At 46.5% G+C, this 22,384-nt stretch overlaps 1 protein-coding gene across 1 annotated transcript in view; it reads left to right on the top strand.

The window, feature by feature from the left end:
* LOC142204466 (piwi-like protein 2) overlaps window positions 1–22,384 on the top strand; it is a 64,977-nt gene that overhangs the window by 36,798 nt on the left and 5,795 nt on the right. The window contains exons 16-17 of the mRNA XM_075275778.1: window positions 723–911; window positions 18,426–18,527. Of these exons, the coding sequence (XP_075131879.1) occupies window positions 723–911; window positions 18,426–18,527 (291 nt within the window). The remainder of the gene's footprint in view (window positions 1–722; window positions 912–18,425; window positions 18,528–22,384) is intronic.

A 22,384-nucleotide genomic window follows, 5' to 3' on the forward strand; every position in this document is an offset into this window, starting at 1 on the left:
ATATGACAGCTTGTTTTTTGCAGGACAAGTTGTACTTTTTAACGGCACCATTGAATGTTCCGTCTAAATTAAAATTTGGTGGGGGGTGGAAACAACAAAAATGGAAATACCCAAGGTTGTAAAATGTCTGTTTGTTTTAGAGCCTGCAAAACAGATCTTTAGTGTAACAATAGCCTGATTCTGTGGGCCAGTATATAGCAAATTTATATAGTTTTTTCTATGCCTTTATATAGATCTTTTTTCCCAAAAAAATTTGCTTTGCATTGCTGTATTTTGATGCCTTTTTATGTTTCCATCTACAGAGCTGTGTGGTGGCTCATTTTTTGTGGGGTGAGCTGTAATTTTTGTTGATCTCATTGTGGAATATGTATGGGTTGGTTTTTTTAATCACTTTTTAATCATGTTTTCTAGGGGTGGGGAGGCGGCCACTCAACCATACAGTGGAGATTTGGGAATGTTTATTTTTTTTCTAGTTATGGCATTCATCATGTGATTGATTGCATTGATTCCGGTGATGTTCATACAATAGTGCACGCCGCTGTGACAACTGCTCAGCTTCCTATCATTACATTATAGGGGGGGAGGTCGTAAATTGAGCCCTTCCCTGTTGTAACTTTTTAGATGGTACAGTCTCAGTTGACAGCAGCTTTTTAGAAGATACACTTCCGGCATCAGAATCAGCGTTTTTCCAGGGTAAATCTTATTCTTTGTTTCCTCCTCAGGTTCCTCTGCAGTATTGGGTAGTGATATACCCTAAACGTGCCTGCACTCAAGTCAAGGGTTTTACTAGCGCCATTGAGAAGATTGCCAGCCCAATTGGCATGCGTGTGAATCAGCCCAGCTGTATTGAGCTTGGAGACGACCGTGTAGAGACATATGTCCAAAGCATCAGGTCACTGCTGGAGGGGGAGGTAAGGTCACTAGGCCCACTGTACGGGAAATAAACCTCAACATTCATCATGATAGGAAATGACTGATGTTGGTCAGAAGGACAATATCGGATACACAAATGAGTCATGTGAGGCTTTACTAGAAAATATACTAGGATTTAGCAAGTGGACTGGTGACCTTTGCATCCTGTTTGTGAGAACCGATGTCAGGCTTTTGTGTTTTTTACTTTTTAGGAAGGGGAGATTAGGACTATCAGACGTTTTATATCAGAACGGGTATGATGATGGTACATGATGTCAGTCACCAGTTTTTAGATTGGCTCCAACAGATTCTCAGGTAATTGTACATAAGGGGTTAAGACGACAGCTTTAGGGATGTGTCACCAGAAAATGAGCAATTTTTATATTTGTACATTTCTTATATTTTTGATGAGGTTTTTAAAACTTTTCCATGTTAGGTTAACAAAAAAAGAAAAAATCCTGCAGTTCTGACGTTGTCCACTAGGCTATATAATATTTTCTGTAGGAGATTTCTTTGCAGCAGTCACCTCACTTACCAGCACAATAACCATCACAGCTGTCATGTCTATGTATCTGCCAGTCACACAGTGGCGGATCCAGGGTTTTTGGGGCCCTGGGCAATTGACTTTGGCGGGGCCCTACTTACTGGGGGGTCTCGCACTTCTAACCTGTACTTCCCAACTGTTGAAGACTAGAAAGAGGGAATAAAACGTGCGGCGCGCGCAGCGCCCCGCCCACTTTTATGTTGACTCCGCCTATTCTCATTCATTTTCCATGTGATTCCACACAGTATAATCCTCCTACAGTCACCCGTAAATTATATGTCCCCCCTCCATCTCTCCCCCATTTTCATATACACCCTTCATCTACCCCTAGTTTCATGTCCCCCCCTCTATCTCTGTCCCCAGTTTCATGCCATTCTCCCCCTTTATCTGCCCACAGTTTCATGTCCCCCCCGTCTCTGCCCCAGTGTCATGCCGTTCTCCCCCCTTCATCTGCCCCAGTGTCATGCTGTTCTCCCCCCCTTCATCTGCCCCAATGTCATGCCATTCTCCCCCCTTCATCTGCCCCAGTGTCATGCCATTCCCCCCCTTCATCTGCCCCAGTATCATGCCATTCTCCCCCCTTCATCTGCCTCAGTGTCATGCCGTTCTCCCCCCCTTCATTTGCCCCAGTGTCATGCCGTTCTCTCCCCCTTCATTTGCCCCAGTGTCATGCCGTTCTCTCCCCCTTCATTTGCCCCAGTGTCATGCCGTTCTCCCCCCCTTCATCTTCCCCAGTGTCATGCCGTTCTCCCTCCTTCATCTGCCCCAGTGTCATGCCGTTCTCCTCCCCTCCATCTGCCCCAGTGTCATGCCGTTCTCCCCCCCTCCATCTGCCCCAGTATCATGCCGTTCTCCCCCCTCCATCTGCCCCAGTATCATGCCGTTCTCCCCCCCTCCATCTGCCCCAGTGTCATTCCGTTCTCCCCCCCTCCATCTGCCCCAGTATCATGCCGTTCCCCCCCCTTATCTGCCCTAGTGTCATTCCGTTCTCCCCCCCTCCATCTGCCCCAGTGTCATGCCGTTCTCCCCCCCTCCATCTGCCCCAGTGTCATGCCGTTCTCCCCCCTTCATCTGCCCCAGTATCATGCCGTTCTCCCCCCCTTCATCTGCCCCAGTGTCATGCCATTCTCCCCCCTTCATCTGCCCCAGTGTCATGCCGTTCTCCCCCCCTCCATCTGCCCCAGTGTCATGCCGTTCTCCCCCCTTCATCTGCCCCAGTGTCATGCTGTTCCCCCCCCTTCATCTGCCCCAGTGTCATGCTGTTCTCCCCCCCTCTATCTGCCCCAGTTTCATGCCATTCTCCCCCCTTCAGCTGCCCCAGTGTCATGCCGTTTTCCCCCCTCCATCTGCCCCAGTGTCATGCTGTTCTCCCCCTCCATCTGCCCCAGTATCATGCCGTTCTCCCCCCTTCATCTGCCCCAGTGTCATGCCGTTCTCCCCCACTCCATCTGCCCCAATGTCATGCCGTTCTCCCCCTTCATCTGCCCCAGTGTCATGCTGTTCTCCCCCCCTCTATCTGCCCCAGTGTCATGCCATTCTCCCCCCTTCATCTGCCCCAGTGTCATGCTGTTCTCCCCCCTCCATCTGCCCCAGTGTCATGCCGTTCTCCCCCCTTCATCTGCCCCAGTGTCATGCCGTTCTCCCCCCTTCATCTGCCCCAGTGTCATGCCATTCCCCCCTTCATCTGCCCCAGTATCATGCCATTCTCCCCCTTTCATCTGCCTCAGTGTCATGCCGTTCTCCCCCCCTTCATTTGCCCCAGTGTCATGCCGTTCTCTCCCCCTTCATTTGCCCCAGTGTCATGCCGTTCTCTCCCCCTTCATTTGCCCCAGTGTCATGCCGTTCTCCCCCCCTTCATCTGCCCCAGTGTCATGCCGTTCTCCCCCCTTCATCTGCCCCAGTGTCATGCCGTTCTCCCCCCCTACATCTGCCCCAGTGTCATACCGTTCTCCCCCCCTCCATCTGCCCCAGTATCATGCCGTTCTCCCCCCTCCATCTGCCCCAGTATCATGCCGTTCTCCCCCCCTCCATCTGCCCCAGTGTCATTCCGTTCTCCCCCCTTCCATCTGCCCCAGTATCATGCCGTTCCCCCCCCTTCATCTGCCCCAGTGTCATTCCGTTCTCCCCCCCTCCATCTGCCCCAGTGTCATGCCGTTCTCCCCCCCTCCATCTGCTTGTGTCATGCCGTTCTCCCCCCTTCATCTGCCCCAGTTTCATGCTGTTCTCCCCCCCTTCATCTGCCCCAGTGTCATGCCATTCTCCCCCCTTCATCTGCCCCAGTGTCATGCCATTCTCCCCCCCTCCATCTGCCCCAGTGTCATGCCGTTCTCCCCCCTTCATCTGCCCCAGTGTCATGCTGTTCTCCCCCCTTCATCTGCCCCAGTGTCATGCTGTTCTCCCCCCTCTATCTGCCCCAGTGTCATGCCATTCTCCCCCCTTCATCTGCCCCAGTGTCATGCCGTTCTCCCCCCTCCATCTGCCCCAGTGTCATGCTGTTCTCCCCCCTCCATCTGCCCCAGTATCATGCCGTTCTCCCCCCTTCATCTGCCCCAGTGTCATTCCGTTCTCCCCCCCTCCATCTGCCCCAGTGTCATGCCGTTCTCCCCCCCTCCATCTGCCCCAGTGTCATGCCGTTCTCCCCCTTCATCTGCCCCAGTGTCATGCTGTTCTCCCCCCCTCTATCTGCCCCAGTGTCATGCCATTCTCCCCCCTTCATCTGCCCCAGTGTCATGCCGTTCTCCCCCCTCCATCTGCCCCATTGTCATGCCGTTCTCCCCCCTTCATCTGCCCCAGTGTCATGCCGTTCTCCCCCCCCTCCATCTGCCCCAGTGTCATGCCGTTCTCCCCCCTCCATCTGCCCCAGTGTCATGCCGTTCTCCCCCCTCCATCTGCCCCAGTGTCATGTCGTTCTCCCCTCTCCATCTGCCCCAGTGTCATGCCGTTCTCCCCCCTTCATCTGCCCCAGTGTCATGCCGTTCTCCCCCCCTCCATCTGCCCCAGTGTCATGCCGTTCTCCCCCCTTCATCTGCCCCAGTGTCATGCCGTTCTCCCCCCCTCCATCTGCCCCAGTGTCATGCTGTTCTCCCCCCCCCTTTATCTGCCCCAGTGTCATCTCGTTCTTCCCCCTTCATCTGCCCCAGTGTCATGCCGTTCTCCCTCCGTTCATCTGCCCCAGCGTCATACTGTTCTCACACTCACACACACACTCACCTTTCCTCGTTCCCTCGCAGCTCTCTCCCTCATACACATATTGTAGCCGCGATGTGATGACGTCATCACATCGCGGCTACAAATGCCGGAGCTCAGCATTAAAGCAGGAGCTGAGCTGTGACAGCTCCTGCTTTAAACGCCTATGTATTCAGCTCATCGGCATCCATAGGAAATCGGGACATGCCGACCGGGACCATTTTGTTAGGTCCTGGCCGCGCCGCGGGGCCCCGGTTGCCCGGCTCGCCCGGCCCTGGATCCGCCCCTGCAGTCACAATAGAGAATTTTTCTGCTTGTCTATTCCCGTATCTATACAATGACCTGTTCAGGTATAAAAGAGCATACGTAGAAAACACTCTCACAAGTGAATAGGGTCTGCTCCAGATTATTACGTCTATGGCCCATGGTTCTTCTGTAGAAATCAAGAAATCACTGAATGTTTTAGGCTTAGTGGCAAGAGTTAGAATTTTAAGGGGTTTTTTTTTTTTTAGAATATTTTTAAATATAAATATTCTTAAAAAATATTATTTTAACATGACACATTTTAACCACATGTCTGCTGAGGCCCTAACAAGGACTGGTCTCACTAAAGAGCCCCTGGCTTATGTAGCCCCTGGCTTATGTCTCTGGCCATTACTTTTAATGGTTAGCATTTATTTCTACAGCTTTTATATGGGAAATGTCCGGCTAGTCGCAGCTCGCCACTGAAACGTTATGAGCTACATATGCAGCAATAAGCTGATCACTAGGCTGGCTTTAGTCCGAAAGAGTTTGCATTCATAAGACATCAGTTTTTAAAGGGTTATCCAATATTTTACACATGATAGATTATTATCAGGGTAGGCCATCAATATTAGCTCAGTGCCGAGGGTCCAGCTCTGTGCACCACCATCAGTGTAACTGCTTAAAGGGGCCTGGGCCCTCGGACGAGTGTTGTACCCCATTCATTGTTTATCTATACTGTGGCTGGTATTACGGCTCACTGCAGGTTTGCCCCATTTAAGAAAATGATACTGAGTTGTTATAGCAGACGTTGTTACACATACACAGCTGAATGAAAGGGATACATTGCCTACAAACCCATCATGCACCTTTATAGAGGACCTTTCATTTTCCCTACCAATTTACGTTCTTAGCATCTGTTAACGCCCTAACAGTCACATTAAAATTGCAAAAACCCAGAAGAAATTGTCACTTTTTTTATTGCGGATTTTGAGTTTATAGCTCAAATAAATATCACTGACCTATAACCCCGGTGCTTTATGTGCATTTTAACCCTATAGCAAGCTAACATATTTTATTCTTATATCCAATAAGCTTTTATCTCTCTCTGTATTCCCACTTTCACAACTTTCTGCTGAAGGAGGAGAGAGCTTTTTTCCCTGGTAACTTCAGAGATGAGCTTCTCAAGACCTTTACCAACAAGCCTGCCCTGTTTGTCCCGCAAGAAAGGAAGGGAGGCAATGGATTCAGTATTTCATGACCAAATCCACACTGTATGGCGGATGGCCACCACTTTGGCTGCTGCGTCCAGAGAGGCATCGCAGAGATACGTGAAAGCATGCAGGATCAAAGATGTGGAGCTGGTTGTCCTGGAGGGGGATTCCTTTTAACGCTATTTGGTCCATGAAACGCAGACCTTGCTGTTCCAAGACGCAGCAAAGTTGGGCCACAGAGGAGCCAGCCGCTACGAAGGCCGCCTTAGGAAGAGAGTGCACCCTCATGTCCGAGGAATTACTGAGAGAGTCTGCTAAAGGCAGAATAGTAGCCATGGATAGCCAAGCAGGATCCATCACCGGAGGCTCTGACACGCTAGTCAGGAAAAGGAAACAGGAAGTCCAACTTTATTGAAGGAAAGGGATGATGTGGATGAAGCCGTTCTTTTATCAAGATGTGTTCAAAGGCCCCATTAGGGGGCATTCACACGGGGGCATTCATACCCATTGAGTTCCGCGTCAGAATCAGCTCACGGAAAATCCATGTGAATGTCCCCTTAGAGGTGAAGACCAGGGGAGGGTGGTGATTGTGGTGGAAGAATATGTCCTCCAGGGAAGCTGGGTCAGGTTCTTCTGAGATATAGAGGGTATATCTGACCGCACAGATGAGCTCCTGCGTAGCAATAGATGTACCTGTGCCTAGCTGAGGCTCCAAGTCAGAGTTTGAGGCGTCCCCAGGAGAAGCAGACTGGTCAGTGGGAGACAAGGTTCTGCTTGTTGAAGTGGAGCAGCCCTGTCCAAGGAAGGCCTAGAGGGAAAGGGAGCGAGACGAGAAATTTCTGGACCATTTGCAAAGACGGCTCCTGGAGCGAGGTGAGTGCTTGAGGATGAGCGAATGAGTGGTAATCTGGAAAGGCAGCTGTTCCAGGGTCTCCACCACAGACTGGATAATTCCAGGGGTTGGGGGGGAGAGGATCTGTCGGGGAAGGGCCGGAAGGGTCCTGGACACACTTATGCAGAAGGCAGTGTGAGCAGATGAACTCAAACTGACCACTTAGCAACTTTTTATTGCAGCAGGCACAATTATAAAAAAGTGGAAGAGCAGATTGGCTCTTTATGGGGGGGACATGGTGAAAGGATCCCAAAGGAAAATAGGGGTTATCCAAGGAGGTAGCCTACCAGACCACCAAGAGAGTGTCCGATTTGCTGCAGGAAGGTTGCACAGAGAGGTTCTCCAGGTGCTGAGTCTCTCCAAGGCAGGCTGGAAGTTCTGAGGATCGATACAGAGCTTGCTTGTGAAGCAGGGGCAGAAAAAAGTGCTTCCTGAAGGGACAAAATCGTCTGCGGGCCTGGGAAGCCCTTGACTAAAGTTGAAGGCTTCTCTGTGGACTAAAGTTGAAGGATGTGGCCAGTGGCAATGCACCCCAGGCAGAGAAGACGTCCAGGGGCTTCGGAAGGCCCCATGTCGGCCAAGGAAGGATACCGGAGGCCTGATGAGGGTCCCAGAAAAAAAGAGGGAGAAACTGTCTTGTCATAGGAAGGTTGCTGGAGGTTGGGGAAAGGCTGCGGCGCAGAGAAGTGGGGGTTATTCACTAAAGAGGAGAATAGTAAGACCCCACCAAGCAGGAGATGGCCAGAGGAAGGGTCAATATATACCTGATGCCATGGTAAGGAGTACTGCTGAGTGAAACCCCAATGTCTAGACCCCACCTCAACATGTTTCACCCCTCTAAGGCTTTGTCAGGACCATGGAGCAGCAGGGGTTTATTGACCTGCATATGAATTATACAAGTGAGACTCCGCCATTTTCTGTTTGTTTCCAATTACATCTCGCCCTTTGCTTTTTAGCCGTTATATGAAGTTGTAGATGTTTTGTATTCATTTTATAACAACTTTTTGGCTTTAATAAAGTTCAAGATGTATTGTAATCTGCCTTCCTAATCTATCTCTGACTGTTCCCATGCCACACTGCCAATGAACCCTTTGCACCTGACACTCATACCACTTTATAATGTCTTTCTTTCCCGGCAGTGATTGATCGCTCTCTTGTATTTGTCACAAGGTCTACAAGTACATGGCGTACTTTCACTTACCCATCACCCACGAGGTCAATGTGATTATAACTGGAATAATTTCCCTACATGGAGTACAAAGTACATTACTATCTCTTTCTGTAAAATAGGTGGAGGTTTGTATATGCCATTCATTCATATTAATGTTATTAGATCTCCGGGGAGAGATGACAGATAGTGACCCCTGCTCTAAACCCCCTCATACATCTGTCTTCTTCCTTACTATCCTACACATGTACATGCTCAGTTCTGCCAAGAGTGCATGTGTTGTTAGTGAAAAATTGAAAAGTGGAAGTTCTGGGACTTCCATATTGATGACCCATTCTTAGACATAGAGGGTCTGATGTCTGGAACCCCCAATGATCATCTGTTTGAAGATGGGGGGGTCATGTTTATTGGTCACATCATATAGCAGCTCAGTCCCATTTAATTGAAAGGTCTGAGCAGCAATACCAAGCACAGCCTCTATGGAGCACCACCAATCACAGGATCGATGTATAAGACCCAGAAATGAAGACCTTGGTTGTTGGAACTATTGTATTGTTTGTTTAGTGGTTTTACAAGTAAAAGATCGTCGTTTTCTTTGGAATCCATGAACGCTCTGACTTGGAATGAACGCTTTGGGGTCCTGATAGAATCCTCTAGACCAGGAGTCCTCAAACTTTTTAAACAGGGGGCTAGTTCACTGTCCCTCAGATCATTGGAGGGCCAAAATATAGTTTAAAAAAAATTTAAGATTGTACACGCCACAGTAACTCCCCCACAGTATTATGTGCTCCACAGCAGCTCACCCCACAGTATTATATGCTCCACAGTACACCCTCCCCACACAGTGTTATATGCTTCTCAGTATATCCCCCCCACAGTGTATTATATGCTCCTCAGTACGTCATACACACACACACACAATATTATATGCTTCTCAGTATGCCTCCCACACACAATTATATGCTCCTCAGTACGCCACCCAACACACACACAGTATTATATGCTCCTCAGTACGCCCCACACACACTATTATATGCTCCACAGTACGCCCTCCCCACACAGTGTTATATGCTTCTCAGTATATCCCCCCACACTGTATTATATGCTCCTCAGTACACCCCCCACAGTGCATTATATGCTCCTCAGTACGTCATACACACACAATATTATATGTTTCTCAGTATGCCTCCCACACACAATTATATGCTCCTCAGTACGCCACCCAACACACACACAGTATTATATGCTCCTCAGTACGCCCCCCACACAGAATTATATGCTCCTCAGTACGCCCCCCACACAGTATTATATGCTCCTCAGTAGGCCCCCCACACAGAATTATATGCTCCTCAGTACGCCCCCCACACAGTATTATATGCTCCTTAGTACTCCCGCCACACTGTATTATATGCTCCTCAGTACTCCCACCACACTGTATTATATGCTCCTCAGTACTCCCGCCACACTGTATTATATGCTCCTCAGTACTCCCGCCACACTGTATTATATGCTCCTCAGTACTCCCGCCACACTGTATTATATGCTCCTCAGTACTCCCGCCACACTGTATTATATGCTCCTCAGTACTCCCGCCACACTGTATTATATGCTCCTAAATACGCCCCCCCCCCCCCCCCCAGTATTTTATGCTTCTCAATACACCCCAACCCCTCCCCACAGTATAATATGCTTCTCAGCACATACACAGTATTATAGTTACCCATGAAGAGCTGCTGGGCGTCCTCCACCTTCAGACTGCAGGCGCTGATGACTTACATCATCGCGCCTGCGCCGGGGCAGAGGTCACACTCTGCAGTCAGTGTAGGCTGCGGTAGTGTGGCCTACACTGACTGTTTTCAGCTGTATGTGCATTTGCACATACAACTGAAAGCAGCGATCACTCTCTAACGGGGAATCCTATACCGGATTACCCGTTAGTGAGTGCTCCGGGCGATGGTGGGCCGGAAAAATGCCCTCAGTGGGCCGTAGATTGAGGAGACCTGCTCTAGACTTGTCTGACAAACATGGCAGCATTATAATGGAGGTAGATTAGAGGGTGGGGTAAAATGTGATAATTCAACACTGCTAGTATGTATAAAAGACATGGTATTGTAGACTAAGGTAGAAAAATAAATCTGTCCGAATGCAATTGCATAAAGCAACACTTAAAAGTCACCACTTATTATTTATTTATATAGCACCATTAATTCCGTGGTGCTGTACATTATTATATTAATTCCGTGGTGCTTTACATTATTATATTAATTCCGTGGTGTTTTACATTTGGGGGTTACATACAGTACACAAAATATACAGACAAATATAATACTAACAATGACCGACTGGCACGGTGGGGTAGAGGGCCATGCCCGCGAGGGCTTACAATCTATGAGGGAAAGGGGGTAGGGAAAGAAGGAGAGGGGGAGACTGTTCAGATGGCGGTGCGGTGATAGTGTTATTGGAGGTTGTAGGCCTTCCTGAATAGATGAGTCTTCAGGGCCTTCTTGAAGCCTGTGATTGTGGAGGTCAGTCTTATGTGTTGTGGTAAGGAGTTCCAGAGTATGGGGGATGCACGGGAGAAATCTTGGAGATGGTTGTGTGAGGAGCGGATGAGAGCAGAGCGGAGTAGGAGGTCATTGGAGGATCTGAGGTTACGTGTGGGCAGGTAGCGGGAGATTAGCTCAGAGATATATGGAGGGGACAAGTCGTGGATCGCTTTGTATGTGAGTGTTTGTAACTTGAACTCTATTCGCTGGGCTATAGGTACTTGTCTAGTACTGGCCATGGGATTATGAGCTTCAGTGAGTAGCGAAAGAGAGTGCAGGTGTCGTTCTCCAGCCCCTGCCCAACACATATCACATGTATAATAATCCAGGCTCAGGGGGAAGAAATACCTGAAGTGCAAACTCACCAAAAAGTGACCTACAAAGACAGTCTATGTTGGATGACACAGTACCCCCTTTGTCCCACCAGAGGGGCATCTTGAAGCAACTGGGCACCACTTACCATGTGCTACCTATAATATTGGGGTCGTCTTATGTTGTAGAGAGACCTGTGGGACCCTCGACGCTACAGGGCCTGATAGTGATTGTTACTTCTGCACCCCCTGTAGGTACGCACCTCTGTGTCTCACATCTGTGACCTTTCACCTAGCCCGCCAATACCCAGCTTTGCACTGATGAATCTGCTTTCTGCGGATGGGTCTATCTTCATTTTGGAGTATTAGGTCCAACCAATATTTATTCCTTTTGCAGTAGATATTCTCCTTTGGTTTTAATCCCAGATCATGTCAAAAGGTTTCCTGAAATCCAGGCATTGATCTATAAGGAGCTACCCTCCTAAAGTTGGCACTTTTCCAAGACAACTCTGCATATTCTTTTCCCAGCACATTTTTATCTCTATCATCTTCAAGCTGATCATCAGGACTGAGCGAGACGTATAAAGCTGAGTGCGCGGCCGGTCACACGTTTACCACAGCTTCTCCCATTTACTTTATACACAGTACTAAAGCACATTACCTCACCTATGGCGCCTCCATCTTGCCATAGGAGAACACTTTAGACAGCTGAGCGTTTGGCTGACGGCTTACCCTCCCAATCTCCCACCCCATACACATGCTGAGAATTCATCTAAAGTGTGTAGTTATGGGATGGCATAAACATGGCCACACACATTAGCTGACCCTGCCTTTGTATGTGCTGGTGCAGCGACTGCCAAAAAACAATGAAACATGTTATCTATTGCATATGTATATGACCTTTCCCTATAGTGATAGACATGCACAGTTGGAGGTTTGTGTTATCTGGGGAGATAGTGGTCTGGTATATATAATGAGAATTCGCCTTATATATTACCTGCCAGTCAGATGCCGCTTCTCTAGGTCAAGTTGTCCAGAAGATGGCGGCAGAGGCAGATGTACATTTTTCGGTCTTGCTATAGCAGGGTAGGGAACCTTCGGCTTTCCAGCTGTTGTAAAACTACAACCCCCAGCATGCCTACCTGCTCTGCTGTTCTTGGAACTCCCATGGAAGTGAATGGAGCATGCTGGGAGTTGTAGTTTCACAGCAGCTGGAGTGTTGAAGGTTGCTGAGCCCTGTGCTATAGTGTGTTCATGTCCTTGTTCTAGGCTACAGAGCTATGCCCACCCTAGGGTAACTTCTCATCTGTGTTGGAGTTTCCATTCGAAGACCCCGTCACAGTGTGTGTTGAAAATCATAGCTCCGTTTTTTTTGTCTAGCCATTTCAGTGTTTAAGAGCGTACAACTGACAGATCCCATTATAGTCAGTGGGGTCTATCGGTCACCATTGTTGTCCACAATTTAAGCGTTCTGTGTGTGTGTTGTTATGGTCCTCCGATGAAGCAGAACAATGGACTGCGCAGCATAAATGTGAACATAGCTTTAGACATTAATGGTATATCTTAGTAAATAACAGCTGAGGCATATATAGAAACCTATGTGGGGGTATATAACCATAGCAACAAAACAAGTCAACCACACAATTGTACAAAAATATAAAAGATAACTTTTATTGAATACTCATAAAATAGTATAACAACATGACACATACAAATAATGCAGGAAATTACAAAGGGGTAGACAAGACTACATGTACTAATATGCCAACATAAGGATATGGAATGGATGGCTCCATGAACATGACTATATATCAGGCAAACAAACCATGAGGTTTAAACAGCTTAATAATAAGGCAAATTGTGTGAAGACACCTCTAAATGTACTGACCCCAGGTAAGTAACATGCCCACAAAGAATAACCAGAATATTGCCACCATACATACCCAAAAAAATGCAAGGACCCGACGCGCGTTTCACCTGTATACAACAGGCTTCGTCAGCCGCGTCTCTCTCTTGTCAAAACCCGCCTGCCGCGACCATCGCGGTCGCGGCTTTCCCCTCCGCTGTCGGCTCAAATGAATGAGCCGACATAGGAGGGAGCTACCGGGGGCTTCTGCCTGAAGATAGGGCAGGTCGTTTCTTTTCTCTGCCGCTAGCGGAAAAAAAAAGCCTGGCGGTCTACATAGACCACCATTGTAAAGGGGCAGATTTTGAAGCGAAATCTGCTGTCAAAATCCGCCCCTTTACCCATGTGTGAACTAGCCCTTACTGTGGCCACACTAGCAGGTCATACAAGGGGTCAGGGGTCTTCCATTCACATCTACCAGGTAACGCTAGTACAGTGGGGCAAAAAAGTATTTAGTCAGTCACCAATAATGCAAGTTCCACCACTTAAAAAGCTGAGAGGCGTCTGTAATTTACATCATAGGTAGACCTCAACTATGAGAGACAAAATGAGAAAACAAATCCAGAAAATCACATTGTCTGATTTTGTAAGAATTTATTTGCAAATTATGGTGGAAAATAAGTATTTGGTCAGTAACAAAATTTCATCTCAATACTTTGTTATATATCCTTTGTTGGCAATGACAGAGGTCAAACGTTTTCTGGAAGTCTTCACAAGGTTGGCACACACTGTTGTTGGTATGTTGGCCCATTCCTCCATGCAGATCTCCTCTAGAGCAGTGATGTTTTGGGGCTGTCGCTTGGCAACACGGACTTTCAACTCCCTCCAAAGGTTTTCTATGGGGTTGAGATCTGGAGACTGGCTCGGCCACTCCAGGACCTTGAAATGCTTCTTACAAAGCCACTCCTTCGTTGCCCTGGCGGTGTGCTTTGGATCATTGTCATGTTGAAAGACCCAGCCACGTTTCATCTTCAATGCCCTTGCTGATGGAAGGAGGTTTGCACTCAAAATCTCACGATACATGGCCCCATTCATTCTTTCATGTACCCGGATCAGTCGTCCTGGCCCCTTTGCAGAGAAACAGCCCCAAAGCATGATGTTTCCACCCCCAGGCTTTACAGTAGGTATGGTGTTTGATGGATGCAACTCAGTATTCTTTTTCCTCCAAACATGAAAAGTTGTGTTTCTACCAAACAGTTCCAGTTTGGTTTCATCAGACCATAGGACATTCTCCCAGTACTCTTCTGGATCATCCAAATGCTCTCTAGCAAACTTCAGACGGGCCCGGACATGTACTGGCTTAAGCAGTGGGACACGTCTGGCACTGCAGGATCTGAGTCCCTGGCGGCGTAGTGTGTTACTGATGGTAGGCTTTGTTACATTGGTCCCAGCTCTCTGCAGTTCATTCACTAGGTCCCCCCGCGTGGTTCTGGGATTTTTGCTCACCGTTCTTGTGATCATTTTGACCCCACGGGGTGAGATTTTGCGTGGAGCCCCAGATTGAGGGAGATTATCAGTGGTCTTGTATGTCTTCCATTTTCTAATTATTGCTCCCTCAGTTGATTTCTTCAATCCAAGCTGGTTGCCTATTGCAGATTCAGTCTTCCCAGCCTGGTGCAGGGCTACAATTTTGTTCCTGGTGTCCTTTGACAGCTCTTTGGTCTTCACCATAGTGGGAATTTGGAGTCTGACTGTTTGAGGGTGTGCACAGGTGTCTTTTTATACTGATAACAAGTTTAAAGAGGTGCCATTACTGCAGGTAATGAGTGGAGGAAAGAGGAGACTCTTAAAGAAGAAGTTACAGGTCTGTGAGAGCCAGAAATCTTCATTGTTTGTAGGTGACCAAATACTTATTTTCCACCATAATTTGAAAAAAAATTCTTACAAAATCAGACAATGTGATTTTCTGGATTTGTTTTCTCATTTTGTCTCTCATAGTTGAGGTCTACCTATGATGTAAATTACAGACGCCTCTCATCTTTTTAAGTGGTGGAACTTGCACTATTGGTGACTGACTAAATACTTTTTTGCCCCACTGTATATTCTGCAGCAGTCTGCTGTTTGTTACAGTGCATCAGTCTGCAGTGCAAACTGTTCAATCCATTTTACAGCCGTATAAGCTGATAAAGCAGGTCTAGCAGGTAGAAATCGCTTATCTAAGCTTCAGTATATGGCTTTTTTCCACTGTGAATTAATCTTTACATGATGAAAGCCGCTGAATTATCCCATATTATTATTATCAGTAGAGTTCAGGTCGGGTTCTCTCAGGTGTACCTGGATATGGGCACGTTTAAGGCTATAGTCACATCTCTGTTGTTTGTGCCGCTTTTCTGTTCCTTTATAGGGATAAAGAACGGACTAAACACTAAAACAAATCCATCTAATGTTTTCTGTGATTTTGCTAGATGAAACAAGAGTGTCCTAGCCAAAGAGTCTCCAATACAGATCTGGACACAGCCTAAATGTGACAGTATATTAGTGGGCAGCACGAGACTTATTAAAGTGGATTATTTCTGAAAACTTTTCATGTGCTAGTGGTATTGATCAACAGGGTCCTAATGCTGACACCCTTTAAGGGCTCGTTCACATGGGGCAAGAGGGGACAGATTTTGGCGCTGAATCTACCTCAGAATCCGCCCCTTTACAATAGAGGTCTATGTAGACCGCTAGCTTATTTTTTTCCGTGAATGGCATGTTGCCGCTCACGGAAAAAGGAAGCGAGCTGTCCTTTCTTCAGGCGGATTCCGCGGCTGATTCAGCCCCGGCGTCCGCCTCGCAGCAGCACCCTCCGGACTAGGCCCATTCATTTGGGCCTACTCTGGAGCTGGAAGTGGCTTCAGACAGTCGCGGCAGGCGCATTTTGGCCCTATTCTGACGTGGCTTCCTGCGTCACAATCAGGACCAAAATACACCATCCCGTGCCCCGTGTGAACTAGCACTTATAATATCTGCAATGCAGGGGCTGGAGATCTCAGTTGATCTTGTTTCCTGCCAGGAATCAGGAGGAGGGCAGGGAGTTCGCCTTAGGCCTGGTTCACATCTGCATGGAGAGCCCGCTTGGGGACTCCCCCGATCGGAATACCGAACTCATTAAAAAGCGGTGAGCATTGAAAGCGTATGGACCCATAGACTATATTGGGGTCCATGTGTTTTCCCAGCAGTGTCCACATGACTCGTGCGGACACCACACGGAAAACACACAAACCCCATTATAGTCTATGGAGTCTATTTTTTCATCCGATAGGTTCAGTTTATAACAATAGACACTCAACGTAACCCAGTATAGTCCGAGGGGTCCGACAGTCACTGTTTTAGCAGTCCTCTGATGGGCCAGAACAATGGACACCCCAACACGATGTGAATATAGTATTAGATGGATTTTTCCTTTTTTATGCACAATTTTGGTATTCTAGTTCACATTGGCAGAAATGGCTGACTATGGGTGACAGCACATGACTTGTGCCTGCAGCAGGCATACAATGGTTCCTGTAATCTCTGCTAATCCTTCCGTCCATAGGAATGTGTTACTTGACCTAAATTATTGAGCTTATTTCTAGCTCCAGAGTTTCACTGACTTCTGTATCTCTCTGAATTCGCCCTGTAGGTGATATTTAGACTTCAATGATAAATTTTATCACTTTAACCCCGTACTGACACTGCCTGCACAGCGCTCCTCTATCGATTCAGAACAGGGAGCAAAACCCACAATTCTTGTGATCATTGGGGGACCCATTGTAGTAAATGAGGCTATTCATACAGCGCAGCGAGCAATACTTTCATCTGTTTTGCATCCTAGACTCAAGACACTCAAGTTTGTGGCGGGTGCAAGAAAATGAACTGCATACAGACACAGATTGTTATGGATGCTAGGAGGGGAACGGAGGAAAACCATTGTAGTTCAGCGCCTACAATATGCACAGGACTGTGCTTGGTATACAGTGATGAGGCCGCAGCGCTCACCTGAATACTATGGGGGTCTGGGCGGTCAGACTTATTACATACTGATGGTCTGTCCTAAGAATAGGTCATCAATATGTATGCCCTGAAACCCCCATTAAACCTCTTCTCCACTTCATGATCTGGTCTTTGCTCTATCTGCTTCTATTACTTTCCACTTTAAGGCCATAGCTATGCATTGCTATTTATCGATAGCTACTTGTTTTCGGTTATCCTAGCCCCCTCGGATCATAACATTGCTGATTCTCTCTGACCGGTCACTATTTGGACACATCACCTTATAGTACCACTTTGTATCACTTGGCACCTGGTCAGAGGAGGTACCAAAAAAGTACCAGGTACCGTATTGGATTTATGTACTGTGGAAAACAGGTAGAGGCGAACCAGTGTGCAGGAAGGGGTTAAATATCCTCCACGTGCAATGATCTCTCCGCAAGGGTTTTTTAGTGTAATAACTAGAAAACAAAGTCACCAGCTCTGTTTGTGGGCAGACAGACCGCTCTGCTCCACCTCGTCCCCTGCTCGCTCCCCTTGTCACATCACTTTCCTCTTTACGTCTCTTTCGGCTCAGATCCATTCCTCGGCAGCGTTATGTCGTCTTCCAGCACGTTGCTGACATTATTTTGTCATCTTTTGCTCTCTTGTGCTGCTGTGGAGTCATAGTATGACAGCGTGGAGCTTGTAGAGACTTGTCATAGAGGAATGTGGCGTCTGATGCCGCTCAGCACCTTAGGAAGAATGCGGAGAAGACTTAGACCAGCAGAGCTTACACTCACTAGTAAGATGGCCCCATAGACGATAGCATTGGGTCCTTAATAAAGTCCCTGGCTTCTTCCTGACAGCACATGCACACTCAGCCAGGTATACTTATGTTTGTAGTGGGAAGAGTAGGGTAAGGATTGTGGTGGGGAACAAGGAATCAGGTATGATAAAATTCAGTATATCCAATCCTACTTTTCCTGACATTACCTGTTGTGGGGAGGGTCCCCATACACCTAGGACAGTCTGCCTGTTCCTCCGAAATAAGTAAGTTTGGCTGGCTTTTCTTATGTGTATATTGAGCCTTTAGAATTGGCTTCAACTCATAACATCAGAACACAATGGATGTATCTATGTGCTGGTAGAAATCGGATAACACATTACTGGGTAGATGCTCCCTCTTATTCGGGTAGGGTCACACTACAGAATATGAGGTGGTCTTCCTCCTCCATTTTCTCTCCTGTGGAGCCCACAATGGAAAATGGAAGCAGAGCTGAGCCGCTGGTATAGTTGGGTGGTGCCATTGGTGTAGCAGAGTTGAGTTTGATGCTCAGTGCTACTAGTGCAGCATTTGGTAAAAGACAAGACTGCAGTGGACAATCCTGCACCCGGATAGGCAAGTACAGGAGGGGCTGCCGATGCTTAAAATGAAAAGGAAATAATTTTTTAAAAAACATCATCTTGTTGAATTGATTTTACTTGTGCAGGTCAGCTTTTTGAAGATCCATATAGTATAACACATTGTAAAGTTATCACCCCCCCGTGATCACGTCTTTGTTGTTGACAGGCCAAGGTGCAGCTTATTGTCTGCATAATATCTGGGACCAGGGATGACCTGTATGGTGCCATAAAGAAGATGTGCTGTGTACAGACCCCTGTCCCATCTCAGGTAAGGATCCTTCTACATTCCTGCCTTGTGCTACTTACAGATTTCCTGTTTTCGAAATTTGAGTTAAGATCTCAACTTGACAGAAGCAAAAAAGCCATATCGTGTTATATTGCAGGCATTTTAAGCCATAGTAAATATGTAAATCCCGACTGGGTTTTCAGCTGGTGATATCTCTGGAAATTTTACCGGTAAACCTATGATCTTGGATTCCTATGAAAGATGATAATGGCACAAAATGGACATTTTTAAGTTTTCTAATACCCGAGATATGTCTGTCTGAGGTGACACCAGACACAGCGTCTCTGTATTATACAAGATCCTGCACACCCATACATTGGTGAAAGCAGTAATAATACTACAGGTTTTAGATTTTGGTAAACATAAGTTGATCCAGGGTTTTATACTGACGGCCAGATCAGTCGGGAAGAAATTTTATCACCTGACATGGGACAATTGGCATCAGTCTCATGGGGTCATTGCCTTCCCCTAGATCAGGCTGATGGCATGGCTCTTGTGCTAGAAGCTTAAACATTTCCTTGCTGTTTTTGGGCTAGTTCACACGTAAAAACCTCCTGGCTTATTTTGGTCCTGAAAAAAACCGCTTCCTAATTAGGAAGCTTTTTTTTTACATTGCCAGGCTTTTTTTGGAGCTTTTTTTTGTAAAAACCGCTTCCCAAAAAAGCCAGGCTGTTTTCCCCTCCCATAGAAGTGAATGGGCTAAAAAAAACCGCTAGCGGTTTTTTCCGTGCGGTTTTTTGCAAAAAACAGCTAGCGGTTTTTTGCAAAAAACCGCGCTGAAAAAAACCTGCGCTGTTTTTGCCTCCCATTCACTTCTATTGCTTTCTTCAGGCGGAAAACGCCTGAAGAAAGGTCATGTCGCTTCTTTTTTCTGCTAGCTGAAAAATAACTAGCAGAAAAAAAAAGCTAGTGGAAAAAAAAAGCTAGCGGAAAAAAAAAAGCTAGCTGTTCACATAGGGCTCCATTGTAAGGGCTAGTTCACACGTAAAAACCTCCTGGCTTATTTTGGTCCTGAAAAAAACCGCTTCCTAATTAGGAAGCTTTTTTTTGACATTGCCAGGCTTTTTTTGGAGCTTTTTTTTGTAAAAACCGCTTCCAAAAAAAGCCAGGCTGTTTTCCCCTCCCATAGAAGTGAATGGGCTAAAAAAAAACGCTTCTTTTTTCTGCTAGCTGAAAAATAACTAGCAGAAAAAAAAAGCTAGTGGAAAAAAAAGCTAGCGGAAAAAAAAAGCTAGCTGTTCACATAGGGCTCCATTGTAAAGGGGCTGATTTTGAAGCGAAATCCGCTGTCAAAAAACTCCCCTTTGCCCACGTGTGAACTAGCCCTAAAGGGGCTGATTTTGAAGCGAAATCCGCTGTCAAAAAACTCCCCTTTGCCCACGTGTGAACTAGCCCTTTTAATAGCACCCCACATAGCGCCATCTGCAGGATAGTGTACTGCGACAAGGAACTAAGGTAATTGTTCCCCTCATAAAACACACATGAGCACAGCACTTGTATTGCCCCACTTGGGCAGTTACTGAGAAACACCATGATGGCAGTAATGACATCACATGGTATATACAGATCACTTGAAATAGAGACCTATTGAGGACACTGATAATGGGCTGTTACTATTATATCAGTCATCAGTGCTCTGTATATGCCGGCAGCAGGGAACACAGAATATGGGATACATTCCCATTAGTTTGGGATATGGCTAGCCCCGTGTTAGGACATGATATGTGTCATTTCATTACTGCAATCTTGCTGCCAAACAGTACAATGCACCCTAGGTGAGGCCATTGCACCAGCGCCTGTGACACCCCTAGTCCTGTCACACCACATATTTCTTTGTTTTACCATCACTACATGTTGTTTGGAAACAAGTTCATTCAGACAATACAGGTTGGCCTTAAGGAATCGGGAAGATCTGTACATAAGAATCGCTGCACACCTTACTGATGACATTTGCATACTCAGTAATACTTATTGTAAACCTTTAACCATCTCTCCCTTTTCTGCTGCGGTGTATTGTAGTAGGAAGAGATTTCTCACTTCTCATCATAGCATTGCAGTGAATTCAGAACTAGTCCTAGAGCGGCAAGTTGTTATTGTATCTATATAGCACCAGCATACAACACAGCGCTGTACAAATCATTAGCATCACTCGCATCCGTCACTCTTCCCATTGGGGTTCACAGTGTAAATTCCAAATGATCCCCGCAGTCTGTTTCGAACATGTCCAAATATTCACACAAACACGGGGGGAGTGCACAGACTCCAGGCAGATGTTTACCTTGGTTGAATTTCAGCCCAGGGTCCTGACTCTGCCATCGAGCCAATGTACTGTTATAGGGTACCTGGGCAGTCTGTTCTATGACTGTGTAAGCCTTCATATATGGAGTCCTATCCGTTTTCTGCTGATAATAAAAAGAAGAAACAATCTCCTATGTTTTCCCTATTTCCAGGAACATATACTGGTATCAGGTAACCAAATAGCACTCCTACCAAAAACAGCCCCTACGTACCTTTCTCTCCTGCATCCTCATGGGGTTGGAGAAGCCAGGGCGAAACGTACGTAGGTGGAGGCCATGATCCTAACTTAGATTTACTCTGTGTACCTTTGTCTACCTACCATGTCTTTTATGTGATATGTGTGCTTGTGGTATCTCATTTCTTATCAGTCTCACTGTTGAGTTCACTTTTGATGTATGCCCTGACAAAGCGCTGTATCTATGTAACTACCGTATACACTCGAGTATAAGCCGAATTTTTCAGCCCAGTGTTTGTGCTGGAACCCCCTCCCCCCCCTCGGCTTATACTCGAGTCAGCAAAAAAATTAAAAATTATTTTTTTTAGGAGGGGGGGTGGGGTCTATGACCAACCACAATATCAATGTATAGAATCTCCCGTAAAATAGTGCAAAAATAAAAAAGAAGATTTAAAAAAAAATAAAAGTTCTAAATCCCTCCTTTCCCTAGAATACATACAAAAGTAGAAAATGACTGTGAGACACATACACATTAGGTATCCCTGTGTCTGACAGTGCCCGGTCTACTGAATATAGGGGATCTGCAGTGCTCCTGTTCTGTCTGGAAGGGGTTAATAGGAGCACTGCAGATCCCCTATATTCAGCCAGACTGAATTCCAAGTGGGGGAATTAAAAACAGTCCTCAAGCTCAGGGAAGGGGCAGACAGACAACCAAAACACCCCCTCCCCAGCACCCAGCAACTACTGCACCCAAAAACTCCGACCATTTTAATTTTTGAAATTTTCCAGCAGCTGCTGCATTTCCCCCCTAGGCTTATACTCGAGTCAATAAGTTTTCCCAGTTTTTTGTGGTAAAATTAGGGGCCTCGGCTTATACTCGGGTCAGCTTATACTCGAGTATATACGGTATACACGTGTCTTGGCTTGTAGTATACAGTATAGTACATTAATTGACTTGCAGCTATTACTCACATTGTTATTGCCACTACCCGGCCAATACATAATATTATATATCTCTATTTACTGCCAAGTCTATGTGGCTTTCCGTATAACTATTGTGCACTTTACTTTTGATACACGGCTCATGCGCTTTATAGACCCCTCATAGACTAACCTTATATCAGATGTGAGATTCTAGAATATCACGTTTCATCCATGTATCTTTGTACTAAAGCACATTTTTACTTTGTGTTATATGTTTCTGCATGCACATTTATGATAACCTTGTACATTCCCTATATATGAACTAATGTATTGATGGAATTATTTATGACTAGCGTGTGCCCGCGACTTCGTCTGCGGGTTGGTTGCGGCGCAGGATCAACACCTTATTATGTGCCTTTGTGAATTCCATTTTTGATGTTTA

Source organism: Leptodactylus fuscus, chromosome 5 (assembly GCF_031893055.1).
Source record: "Leptodactylus fuscus isolate aLepFus1 chromosome 5, aLepFus1.hap2, whole genome shotgun sequence".
Classification (NCBI taxonomy): domain Eukaryota; kingdom Metazoa; phylum Chordata; class Amphibia; order Anura; family Leptodactylidae; genus Leptodactylus; species Leptodactylus fuscus.